The 13907-nt window shown below is 44.2% G+C and overlaps 1 protein-coding gene across 6 annotated transcripts in view; it reads left to right on the forward strand.

Moving 5' to 3' along the window:
- Positions 1-13907, forward strand: part of LOC126187518 (neurexin-1a) — a 2258738-nt gene that overhangs the window by 1522829 nt on the left and 722002 nt on the right. For all 6 annotated transcript variants that reach the window (XM_049928650.1, XM_049928652.1, XM_049928651.1 and 3 more), the window contains exon 8: positions 4358-4510. In XM_049928650.1, coding sequence (XP_049784607.1) covers positions 4358-4510 — 153 coding nt within the window. The remainder of the gene's footprint in view (positions 1-4357; positions 4511-13907) is intronic.

Genomic DNA, 13907 nt, shown 5'->3' on the forward strand with positions numbered 1-13907 from the left:
TAGTTAGATGAAGTTCCGATAGGTGGTGGCCCTGTACATAGCTGTACCTAGATGCAGGACAGCTCCCGTCTGACAAGGGAAAGTTCCCACTCATTCTGAACACAGATCAAGCATGAAAACAGGAAGAAGGTGTACTGACCTGTGAACAGAAAAGAAAAATAGAGGCAGCGAACTGTCCGAGAACAAGGAGCAACCTCTAACAGTAACGGCATCGTGGGTTAAGTGGTCACGGTGCTGGAACTGCCAAGCAGTTCAGCGGGTTCGGTCAGAGGAAAACAAGAAAAACAAAAAATGGCAGTACGAGCCGGGTTCAAAACTCGTTCGTTGCATCTTTTTTTTTTCCTCTCAACATTATCAACTGTCCGTCCGGTCCTTGACATGTTTGTTCTCTTTCTGTAGTGTTGGCAGTTGTCATTCTATAGATTGGTTTTAGAACCAGAGTAATGTAAGAATACGTTACAGTCGCAAGTAAATGTGATGAATAGTAAGAGCAGGCGAGATACCACATAGATGTCTGACATAAATAGAAACAAAAAATAGAGGGTTGTGAACTACGTTACAGCAAGGAAATTCGAGAGTCAAATTTCCAGAATTTAACGCAACTTCAAAAACGTTAAGACCATATGTTTTGACAGAGCACAGAGAAAGTGTGTTATTGTGAAACTGCTGTGCTCATTTGTTACAGGTCATCATTTTCTTGCGATTGATCACATTCACGTTTATACGAACATCTACGTATATCGGGCAAGGAGCCACATCTCAAGTCACCTCCAGTTGTAGAACTTAGGTGCACCCAAAAGACCTTCCCATCAAATGACACACGTACTGTCAGTAATGCCGTGTATGACACAACAGACATGTTTACCAGTGGAGGACTCGGCTGGCTTGTCGCCTTCTCATCAAACCTTTGCGGTTCCCACTCGAAAGCCTTGCCACTGCTAATAGAGTAGTTATGCAGAATCAACTGTCATTATAGGTCCCTACCTGTTGCAAAGGGACGTTACACCACGACACAGACGTAAATTTCATTAAAGCGAGCAGCAAAAAAATAAAATAAAATATAAAATAAATAAATAAATAAACATTTGTGTGAGGGAAATGTGAACACAGCTCGGCCGCTTGGCAGTCAACACGGTAACCACTTGCCACCTGCGTTCCCGGCTGCTCTACGTTGCAGTTCTTGTTGTTGGACCGTTCACCGTTTCTGTTTTGCTTTTCTTCTTCTTCTTCTTCTTCTTCTTCTGGTGCTTGACCTGATGCTCATTTTGTGACGGGCTGTTCAGTGCCAGTGGGCCCTCTTACCTCTAAACCTGAGACTGGTGCGACGGTCAGTCCCTCTTACGGGATGTCATCAGCGCAATAGGACAGGCGGAATCGAAGCTCCCCGAAGAAATTACTCGCATCACCTTCCTCGTCTCAACTGGGTCTCTTACCGACCGACCGCCGGTGTGGCCGAGTGGTTCTAGGCGCTTCAGTGTGGAACCGCGCGACCACTACGGTCGCAGGTTCGAATCCTGCCTCGGACACGGATGTGTGTGATGTGTGATGTTCTTAGGTTAGTTAGGTTTAAGTAGTTCTAAGTTCTAGGGGACTGATGACCTCAGATGTTATGTCCCATAGGTGCTCAGAGCCATTTGAACCATCTTATCGACCAAGTTCAACATCGCCAAACAGAGAAGACTGTTCTCTGAGACTTGCGACTTGACGGCAGCCCAGGCGACAGCCGTACTCGCTGACGACGGTGGCGGGGGCGGCTGCAGAGCGGCCGTTCAGGGCTGGACTCGGGCGACTAGTGGTGCGGGATGACACACGACATTGCAGGCACCTCATTACTCGTTCCCAGGTGGCGGGCAGAGATGTGAAGGCTACCGTTACGATGTGAGTGGTCCTCGATACGGCGGCAGGACGGGAGTGGCTGGCCAGCGTCGCACACACAGCCTGGCGCCCGTCAGATCCCGACACCCACTGGCCGACTCGACCGGCCGGCCACACCGAGGCCGCTCCAGTGCTCTGTCAGCTGCTGACAGCGCTGTCTCGCACGAGGGCGCAGCATTTCCGCGTCTTCCACAGTCATCACGCTGTTCGAGATCCTGCCAGGCCTAATACTAACGCTAATGCGTGCTTATGGCCGCTCCGTCTGCCACAGAGAATTGCAGATCCGATCACTTACACATCCGCCAACGGCATCGGCGTGCACCAAGTTACACCGCCATCCGACCGTGTTTACTGGGTAGTTCAGTTGATTCCGCCCCCTCTGTATAACAGCAGACGAGAGGGAATGTAACCTAACCAAACAAGCCTTCGTTTTTCAATGTTAGAGACACTGGAGACCATTGTTGTAATGGAGAGTAGAGTATGCAGTCTCTGCCCAGCACCTTCACTGACTGTCTGACCACTTTCGGACAACAGAATTTCACTTTTACACGAGTTCCATGTGAGAAACTGTATGCTTTGCGCTTTGTTACAGTTAAGCTTTGATCTATTTTCTAAAAGCTTCCTGATGTTTCTGATTACTTTATATTTACATATCCGTCTACATGGATCCTCTGCAAATCGCACTAAACGGCCTGCCAGAGGGTTCGTCAAATAACGATAATTCTCTGTCATTCCACCTCGAACAGCACACGAGAAAAACGGACACACATATCTTCCCGTGCGAGCTCTGACTTCCCTTGTTTTATTACGACGATGGTTTCTCCCTATGTAGGTCACTGTCGACTAAACATTTTCGCATTCGGAGGAGAAAGTTCGTGACTGAAATTTCGTGACAAGATCCCGCCGCAACGTGAAACGCGTGTGTTTCAAGTATGTCCATCCCAAACACTGTGTCATGTCCGCGACACTTCCTGCCCTGTTTGTCGATAACACAAAACGTGCTGCCCTTCTTTGAACTTTCTCTATGTACTCCGACGATCCTATCTCGTACGGATACCGCATACCGCACAGCAGTTCTCCAAAAGTGGACGGACAAGCGTGCTGTAGGCGGTTTCTTCAGTTACATCTGTTGCGTCTTCTAAGTGTTCTGCCAGTAAAACGCAGTTTTTGCTTCGCCTTCCCCACAACATTGTCCGTGTGTATGTTCCAATCTAAGTCCTACGTAACTTTAATTCCTACTATTTATTTGAATGTACGGCCTTTAGATTTGATTTATTTATCGTGTAACCGAAATTTTAACTGATTTCTGTTAGCATTCATGTGGAAGAACTCACACTTTTCATTATTTAGAATCAACTGCCAATTTTCGTACCTACAGATTTGTTAATCGTTTTGCAATTTGTTTTGATCTCGTCGCGATTTTACTACAGGATAACTGACAGCATATCAGCAAACCATTGAAGAGGGCTGTTCAGATTGTCTCCTAAATCGATTATACAGATGAAGAACAGGAGAGAGCCTATAACACTACGTTGGGGAAGGCCAGAAATTAGTTTTGTTTCAGGCGATGACTTTCCGCCAGTTACTGCGAACTGTGGTTTCTCCGACAGGAAATCACGAATACAGTTGCATAACTGAGACGATGATCCATAAGCACGGGATTTCATTACAAATAGCTTCTGACAACGGTGTCAAATGTCTTTTGCGAATCTGAAAGCACGGAATCAATTTGAAATCCCTTGTCGATAGCGCTCAACACCTGGTGTGAATAAGGATCCAATTGTGTTTCACAAGAACGGTGTTTTCTAAATCCGTATTGACTGTGGGCCAATAGGTCGTTACGTGAGAGGTAATTGGTAATGTTCGAAGACAATATATGTTCCAAAATCCTGCTGCGTATCAACGTTAATATGAGCGTTAAGTAGGGAGCTATCACATCAGCATACTCCGGAAGGAATCCATTAGGTGTACCTACTGGACGGGAAGACTTGCTTTTATTAAGTGATGTAAGTTGTTTCACCACTCCGAGGATATCTGCTTCTAAGCTACTCTTGTTGACAGCTGTTCTGGATTAGAATTCTGGAGTATTTACTTCGTCATCTTTGGCGAAGGAATTTCGGAAGGCTGTATTTAGTAACTCTGCTTTAGCAGCACTGTCATCGATAGTATTTCCATTGCTATCGGACAGAGAAGGCATCGATTGTGTCCTGCCGCTAGCATACTTTACATACGACCAAAATCTGTTTGGATTTTCTGCCAGATTTCGATGGCTAGATCGACATTTTTATTACGTTCCATATCCTTCGTAACTGACAACAATTTTTGTGTCGTCTGTCACGTGTAGTGACACGTTACTGATAAATGTCAAGAGAAGCAATGGACGCAGGGAAGCAGCCTCGAGCCTCGACATTTAGCGAGCATTGCTTTGCCTAGCGTGCGGCTGAAATGCGGAGCAGCGGTGCAGCGCGGTGCCTGCCCGCAGGTGGAGTTCACGGCGGACACGCTCAAGCTCAACCTGATCGAGCTGGGCCGGCGCGACAGCAAGCTGATCGCCGTCGTCGGCCACGTCGACTTCGTGTGCCAGGAGGTGGAGGCGGCCGACCCGGTCACCTTCACCACCAGCGACTCCAACCTCGTGAGTACTCAGCCCTGCGCCTGCAGTTGCGTGTTGCTCTGTTTCAGCTCAACGGTTTCTTCACTTTTGTATGCGTGTTTTTCTTTAAATGAGTTTGCTATCTTCTCCGTACGTGTAGCACACGAGTTAAAATCTTCCACATGTTGTGAAACCAACTCCTGCGCTGTCTACTGTAGTCGCACGTTTCTCCAGACATCTTTTTTTTGTCTCCTAATTCTTTGGTGGCGGGGTATGGCGAACACCTCGCTAGAACTCACAGAACTGAAACGAACAGAATCGTTTTGCCGTCTGCGTAGAGATATCAGCAGTAGTGTAATCAAAACCGTTACACACGTGTCGAGCGAGTCACTCTAGAGTAACGTGCTCTAATCACTCGACGTACCTATTTCTGTCCGTATGTCACAGGAACGGAACAAATTCGCATGTCTTATATGAGACGGAATCTATTAAAACTGTACACATCGGGACGCTGGAGTTGAGCAATTCATTCTAGACAGCCGGTTAGTTAATGTTACGCGGTAACAGTCGTGGCTGTGCAGAGTATAACGTGAAACAATTGGTACAGGGAACAGTATTCCGGCTAATAATCCCAACACCATCTTTTATTGGCCACTTAAGCGTATCTGAAAATGAGACAGTTAAATACAATATTTATTGATCGAACTACAACCTTTTTATTCCGTCTTAACATACAGTAAGATAGTATCAAACACAAACGCGCCGATGGTGAACGACGGATTCGAGAAGACCAAAGAGATGGGCAGACAGGCACATTCGTGTCAATATATTCATAACCACCTGCGCCTGTAGAATAATTGTAAACAAAAGAACAAAGCAACACAACACTTTCGAGATAAAAGTACGATTTTTTTTTAATTTACCCTCCAATATAGCTATTGGACGAACAAATTTGTGTAATTCCTAATTGTCGTTATCGAAATGCGAAGTTATTCGTCCATTATAATAGTTTCAGCAGCCCAGGGTTTCTGAACAAATTTGCATACTTGTTCCCTTGGCATCCTTCCATTCTCGATGGGTAACGAACGGTGTCGCATACTTTGCTCACAGTGTGTAGCGCCCTCTGTGGCTCGAAAGTCGCACACGGGAGTGGTAGTCTCTGGGTACGTGGAACGTGGCGGGGCTTCGAACATAAGCCGCTCTTATGTTGTTGTGCGCGTTCGTCCTCTACGGGCTACACCTCACTTCGCACGGTTAGTCTCCTCTCGACACGGTCATTAGCAGTACCGGCCTCGGTCGGACTTCTTCTGCAGACCGGCTCGCCCGTCCCGCCGAGTTCCTCCGTGCAGCAGTGTTCCCGCCACACGCTCAGCGTCCGTGCGCCTGAAGTGTCCCACACACCTGAGGTGTCGGCGGGTCTGAGGCGCACGAGTGCTGTGCTGTGAGGCTTCGGTGTCGGCCTCTTTGTCTCTCCGAGAGATCGGAGGGAGACAGAGGAGATGAAAGCTGTTCAGTCGAGGTTCGTGTTTACCAAGAGACTGTAGAGAAGGCTGCTGAAACACGAGCGTTGTGTACTTTCAATTTTTGTGAGCGGTCCATACGTCAGTACTCTGTTTTTCAAGCGAGCAACGTTAGATGATGATTCTTCGATTCTCTTAGTAATCTCATTGTCCGTAGACAAGTTACTGCATACTGTAGATCCGAAGTAGGTAAAGTCATCAACTACTTCTAGAGAACTGCCCTCAATGCTGACGGATGAAAGGTTGATGGTGCTCTGCGCCATGATCGTAGTCTTTTGGAGGCTGATGGTTAGGCCAGATTTTTCGCGTGCATGTGATAATTATAATTTGTTAATTGCATAGTGCACCTCATCTTCTGCGTCTGCTAACAGAGCTGTATCGCCTGCTTATAACAGCTCACGAATAGCAACTGTATTTACTTTGGTCTCGGCAGACAGGGACAGCCCAACAGAAATGAAATATAATTGACAGACTAGAGAAGTCAGGCACAGCATACAATCGTAATCAGTCATCCAAAAGTATGGGATTCGATCCCTGATCAGTTTTAGATTTGTATCTGTCACTAATCAGTCCTTCAGTAGCAGGATGATAGGACTCCTAGCACACTTTTGATATTAACTTGATATGCAAAATAATTAAATTCATCAGTTAATTACCCATACCCCAGATGGCATCATTTGTTTTCCCTACCCCATCCCATCCCCTCTCCCTCCCCCATCCACCCATTTTTAATAATTTAGAATTATGGGAGGAAATTCAAAAAATGGCAGGAATTTAAAAATGGTGAAAATTTCAAACCAGGCGGAAATTTCCTTGTCCCAAGGCTATGCTGCTTTCCCAATTCATCAATCGCCTGGGAATTGGCGCGAAATTCAGATTGAAGGTGTCCTTTCCGGGACTTGAACCCCACTCCTCCAGGGCAGAAAGCCCGGGTGAACCCACCAACCCATGAGAACTGTCCAATTGCATGAGAGGAAAGTTAGGTTAGTGTACTTTATTTGTTTTTCTTGGGAAACTGAAGTAAAGATCGGTCCAAATTATGTAATTAATAGTTAGGATCAGTCCTCATTACAAAAGTATATGCGTAGCGCGATTCTGTAGTGAAATAGAAGTGGATAGTTCCTGCGAATTATTATGGGTGGAGGCTATACTCAACAACCGAGCTAGGTTACTAATTGGCTCCTTTTACCGACCCCCCGACTCAGCAGCATTAGTGGCAGAACAGCTGAGAGAAAATTTGGAATACATTTCACATAAATTTCCTCAGCATGTTATAGTCTTCGGTGGAGATTTCAATTTACCAGATATAGACTGGGACACTCAGATGTTTAGGACGGGTGGTAGGGACAGAGCATCGAGTGACATTATACTGAGTGCACTATCCGAAAATTACCTCGACCAATTAAGAGAACCGACTCGTGGAGATAACATCTTGGGCCTACTGATAAGAAACAGACCCAAACTGTAAGCGCAGAACAGGGAATCAGTGATCATAAGGCTATTGCAGCATCCCTGAATATGGAAGTAAATAGGATTATAAAAAAAAAGAGAGGAAGGTTTATCTGTTTAGCAAGAGTAATAGGAGGCAGATTTCAGAATACCTAACAGATCAAAACGAACATTTCTGTTCCGACACTGACAATGTTGAATGTTTATGGAAAAAGTTCAAGGCAATCGTAAAATGCGTTTTAGACAGGTACGTGCCGAGTAAAACTATGAGGGACGGGAAAAACCCACCGTGGTTCAACTACAAAGTTAGGAAACTACTGCGTAAGCAGAGAGAGCATCACTGCAAGTTTAAACGCATCCAAAACCTCTCAGACAAACAGAAGCTAAACGATGTCAAAGTTAGCGTAAGGAGGGCTATGCGTGACGCGTTCAGTGAATTCGAAAATAAAATTCTATGTACCGACTTGACAAAATCCTAGGAAGTTCTGGTCTTACGTTAAATCATTAAGTGGATCGAAACAGCATATCCAGACACTCTGGGATGGTGATGGCATTGAAACAGAGGATGACACACGTAAAGCTGAAATACTAAACAGCTTTTTCCAAAGCTCTTTCACGGAGGAAGACCGCACTGCAGTTCCTTCTCTAAATCACCACATGAACGAAAAAATGGCTGACATCGAAATAAGTGTACAAGGAATAGGAAAACAGCTGAAATCACTCAACAGAGGGAAGTCCACTGGACCTGACACCGAGTACGCGAAAGAACTTGCCCCTCCCCCTCCCCCTTCTAACAGTCGTGTACTGCAAGTCTCTACAGAAACGGAAGGTTCCAAATAACTGGAAAAAGAGCACAGGTAGTCCCAGTTTTCAAGAAGGGTGGTCGAGCAGTTGCGCAAAACTATAGACCTATATCTCTGACATCGATCTGTTGTAGAATTTTAGAACATGTTTTTTTCTCGCGTATCATGTCATTTCTGGAAACCCAGAATCTACTCTGTAGGAATCAACATGGATTCCGGAAACAGCGATCGTGTGAGACCCAACTTGCTTTATTTGTTCATGAGACCCAGAAAATATTAGATACAGGCTCCCAGGTAGATGCCATTTTCCTTGACTTCCGGAAGGCGTTCGATACAGTTCCGCAGTGTTGCCTGATAAACAAAGTAAGAGCCTACGGAATATCACACCAGCTGTATGGCTGGATTGAAGACTTTTTAGCAAAGAGAACACAGCATGTTGTTCTCAATGGAGAGACGTCTACAGACGTTAAAGTAACCTCTCGCGTGCCACAGGGGAGTGTTATGGGACCATTGCTTTTCACAATATATATAAATGACCTAGTAGATAGCGTCGGAAAATCCATGCGGCTTTTCGCGGATGATGGTGTAGTATACAAAGAAGATGCAGCATTAGAAAATTGCAGCGAAATGCAGGAAGATCTGCAGCGGATAGGCACTTGGTGCAGGGAGTCGCAACTAATTCTTAACATAGACAAATGTAATGTTTTGCGAATACATAGAAAGAAGGATCCTTTATTGTATGATTATATGATAGCGGAACAAACACTGGTAGCAGTTACTTCTGTAAAATATCTGGGAGTATGCGTACGGAACGATTTGAAGTGGAATGATCATATAAAATTAATTGTTGGTAAGACGGGTGCCAGGTTGAGATTGATTGGGAGAGAAAATGTAGTCCATCAACAAAGGAGGTGGCTTACAAAAAACTCGTTCGACCGATACTTGAGTATTGGTCATCAGTGTGGGATCCGTACCAGGTCGGGTTCCCGGAGGAGATAGAGAAGGTCCAAAGAAGAGCGGCGCGTATCGTCACAGGGTTATTTGGTAAGCGTGATAGCGTTACGGAGATGTTTAGCAAAATCATGTGGCAGACTGTGTGCAAGAGAGGCGCTCTGCATCGCGGTGTAGGTTGGTGTCCAGGTTTCGAGAGGGTGCGTTTCTGGATGAGGTATCGAATGTATTGCTTCCCCCTCCTTATACCTCCCGAGGAGATCACGAATGTAAAATTAGAGAGATTCGAGCGCGCACGGAGGCTTTCCGGCAGACGTTCTTCCCGCGAACCATACGCGACTGGAACAGGAAAGGAAGGTAATGACAGTGGCACGTAAAGTGCCCTCCGCCACGCACCGTTGGGTGGCTTGCGGATTATAAATGTAGATTTAGATGTGGAAGGAGCGCCTCAAAACGTAATGTAGCTCAAAAATTGACGATATTATATAACGGGTTACCTTACGGGAAAAACATTTCACAACACCGCTCGAAACTAGTGGCAGAAGTACTCCAATTGTGCATAGAATAATCCCTTCACCAACCATCTGGCAGGAAAAGGGCTGGAGAGGAAATGTGTTGAACTGATGATATGCTGGTGTTGGACAGAGCAGAGTGTTACTACTGTTACTACCGCTGTTTGATACCAGAGTTTGCTACAGACAACCCATGGTGCACTGCTCGACAATCAGTCTGCAGCCCAGGTAATCAAACTTCAGGAAAGCCAACACATAACACCACAACTGACGGAAAATGCATCACTGCTCTAAGTACACATCGAAATTGTCATGAAAAAACCAGCGCTCATGATCAACAGCTCCTAATGCAACACGTGTATTTGGGATTAGAAATAATCATTGTCCCAAAAGATTGCACCAGGAGATAGGGACCGCAGGTGCACGTCTGTTCTTATCAATGTGTTATCATGAAATAACCAACCTCGAGTCACTCACACCTTCCCTCGTCCTGCCCTCTTCCTCCCTTTGCACACCTTACGTAGGGATACAGGCTTGTTCTGTCTTGTCACCGATGGTCCACAAAGAGATCTACCTGGTGCCAGTGACACACTGCTTTGGTCTGCGGAGCTCAGTCACAGATGGATGCTTTCTGCATGCTGTAAAAGTTTTTCTCAGGAAGACTGGAACAACAACGAAATTCCAGAGAACTGTCCAAATCGCTTCTTCATACGAACAGCTGCTGTCGCCTATGCGAGGCTCTTCAGCCCAGTGCGTCCCCCGCTGCGTGGGCCGGCCAGTCGGACAGCACTGACGATGACAGCAGGTCGCCATGCCGGCAGTTACAGGCCAAGCCGAGGTAAAAGAAGGCTGCGCAGACGCGATTAGTTTGTCTACAATGCAGCTGCGCGGCACCATCCGAAGCACACACCATTATGCAAAAGAATACATGTCACTGTAACAATTGTACTTAAAATCAACGCACTTCTTACAAGCGAGGATCTGTTAACAAAAGGAAACACAATTTTGACGATAATAAATGTCCTGTCTCCATGAAAATATATGCAGTCCATTTTCTGTTAGTTTTGAGAGGAAAATCGGTATATCTTTTATGTTCGACTGCAGGATACAACTCACATCTTTCCCTCCCCCTCCCTCACGTTATTTTGCGGCACCCAACGAAGTGAAAAAGAAAAACACTACAGCACTAGCACCAATTACGGATGACCAAATTGCCCAGTGGTATACATTTGATAGATGTATTACGTGTTCCACAGCTCCTATACACGTCCTCTCTGCATAAAATCGAAAACAAACGTCAACTATTTTGCCGGTTAAAACTGCCGAGTGCTGCAGAAATTCCATGTTATTTCGAAACTGTCATCGCAGTAAAGGGGAAGCGAGAATTCAAACTCCACAGAAAAAATCTGTGTTACGCTATTATTTTCAGTTTCTTGCAAAATTACAAAATCAGCACCTACAAATAAACTGCCATTGTCGTGTGTATTACAAACATTACATACATGTGAAATAACATTAGAGAATAGAGCCTTTCACTCCATTTCCTCACATGTCGAAAAAATCACATTCATTCTACATTCTACAACATCAGGCTTCAGTTCGGGAGGATGTTTCTTTCTACTTTACAGCTGGTTCTGTTTCACCAGTGCTATGCTATTTCGCACTGGCATTTGCGAAACACTAAAAGAAAAGAAAACAAATCGTGAGAGCTTGTCTTGTAATAGAACATCGTAATGTCACCTAGTAGAGACCCCTGTAAGATACCTCTGATTCGTCGAACACAAATACTGCCTGTGTGCTGACGTCTAACATTTTGGCACCATAACTTCCCTCTACTGGCTTGTATTTAAAGTTAAAGCAACCCTTACTTCAAGAAATAGTCCGAAATCAGCAGACTAATATTCGCAATACTAACAGATTCTTGCATTGTAGTTTCGTAATCAATTTCATAATCACAGCCTGTGTGACACAATCTACTGACATGTCAGGAAAAACACTATCATTTCTAGGTTTCGCAATGAGTTATAATTCAAGTGGTGTTTACTTTATAATTAAAGGTTATCAAGTATGAAATAGTGCAGGACTTTCTGCAACACGTATTTTTACATACACAATAATAATAAAGTCAGTTATGATTGCATGAGAATACACAGTGAATTTGTATTAGTTTTATGAGCAAAATCGGTGTGGCTTGAAAGCATTTTGTGTGTTCAAACTACAAAGTGTCATGCAGGAGGTCATTATGTTCGTTTCAGATATATGAAATACCGATACAGATCAGCGTCTATAGTCATTTATTACGTTCCAAAGCACTGTTCATCATCATTTTGTAACATCCAGAGTAATAAAAAAACTATGAACTATCTGCATCCAAACTTTAACCGATCATACCACTCCCTTTTGTAGAATCTCTTGTAAGATTTCATCACCTCTCTCTCTTCCAATTTATCAAAAAATAAACACTGTCTATGTGTTGACATGCAGCCTATCACACATACACATGTACTGCTGCGTTGGAGCAGGTGGCCACTGATTAAAGTTGCTTGCACAAACCTGTGTAAAGTACTGTTGCCTGTACTGGAGGAAGACCATATCCTATACACTATTAATTACAAGACATGGTTCCTCTGTTGTTCTATCATAAGCAGTTGAATACATTGTTTTTCAGCTGTAGCACATACAAGCAGTGTATGACTACAGCTTTGTACTCCGCCATACATTTTGTTTTTCTACCACGACTTCAATGTCTGTGTTAGATGATAAACTGATATTAACCCATTTTTATCAGTTGGCTCTCACAGAAAGCTGAACATCACATGGTGAAAACTGTGCTGCTCCAGTAACACATGTGATGGTAGAAATAAAACACAGAGGCAATGTTTCGTATTGACAAAAATGTGGATGACATATCAACATATGGAAACTGGTAGATTTTACAGCATTGTGGAGCATTTCCAAACAGCTATACAATTAATTTCATCTTCCAAGGTGATGGGGTATCACTTGTCTCACTGTTCTCTTTGGAAGAGCATTGTATCCTCATTTTGCAGTCATGTATATTATCACGGTTCCAGCGTTGATGTTGACTACTACCGAAAGGTGCTGTTCAGAACATGCACAGCGTAATAGCAGTAAAAGGAGGTACAGTTATCTTACTGGTAAGAAAAAAAGTTGAGGGCATCACAACTTACGGAAATAGGATGAGACTGAAGCATTGAGGAATGCATGCCAACAACTGTGTGAAAGTGGTGAATTCTACATTTAATCTCATGCTCCACAGTGACAAGTTGCAGATGTCTAGTGTTCTGCCAAGGCTTTCTCCATCTCAGACAAGTGTTGTCAGTCAATCATTATGCAGTAATCAACAGTGTACTAGTGGATGGATAGGGAGAAAAAGACACATTCAGTATGGGATGATGTACTGTAATAAGCATCGCAGTTCATAGTCTGATCAGTGTACTCTAATAAGCACTGCAGTTCATAGTACCATCAATTTTAGCAATTTAACCAGTTCTTCTATAATTTCAATGCCAGTAAATGGTACAGCAGAATGATTCCCAATTGCTGTATCATAGCTAAACCACCCCTCCACTACTCTGCAAGTAGCATATGAGGTGTGTTCAAACAGTAAGGTGACTTTATATATTTATGAAAAAATATTTATTTATTCACCAATATTCATGTTGTCCCCTTCAAATAAATCCCCCTGAGATACAATACACTTGTGCCAACGCTTCTTCCAATCCTCGAAACACTTCTCATAAGCTTTCGTACAGCCTTGAGTACTTCCAGCGATGCAGTTTTCACTTCCTCAATCGTTGAAAATCTTCCTCGTTTCATAGGTCTCGTCAGTTTTGTGAACAGGAAAAAATCGCAGGGGGCCAAATTCGGTGAATATGGTGACTGAGGCATGATTGTTGTGTTATTGGCCAAAAAATGTCTCACAAGCAACGATGAATGTTTTTCCACAATTCCAGGCGTACCATAGCAATTGAAAAAAACAGTGAGCAAAACTTAGACATTTGATCGAACTTCGAGTGCTTTTTTCGGTCTTGGCTCTTCGGGGAGCTCCTATTGGGACGATTGGGCTTTGGTTTCGACATCATGAGCGGAAACTCATGTTTCGTCACCAGTTATGACCCTTTTGAGCAAATCAGGATCATCATTAACGTCCTTCAAGAGCTCCTGAGCGATGTGCATGCGA

Source organism: Schistocerca cancellata, chromosome 5, assembly GCF_023864275.1.
Source record: "Schistocerca cancellata isolate TAMUIC-IGC-003103 chromosome 5, iqSchCanc2.1, whole genome shotgun sequence".
Classification (NCBI taxonomy): domain Eukaryota; kingdom Metazoa; phylum Arthropoda; class Insecta; order Orthoptera; family Acrididae; genus Schistocerca; species Schistocerca cancellata.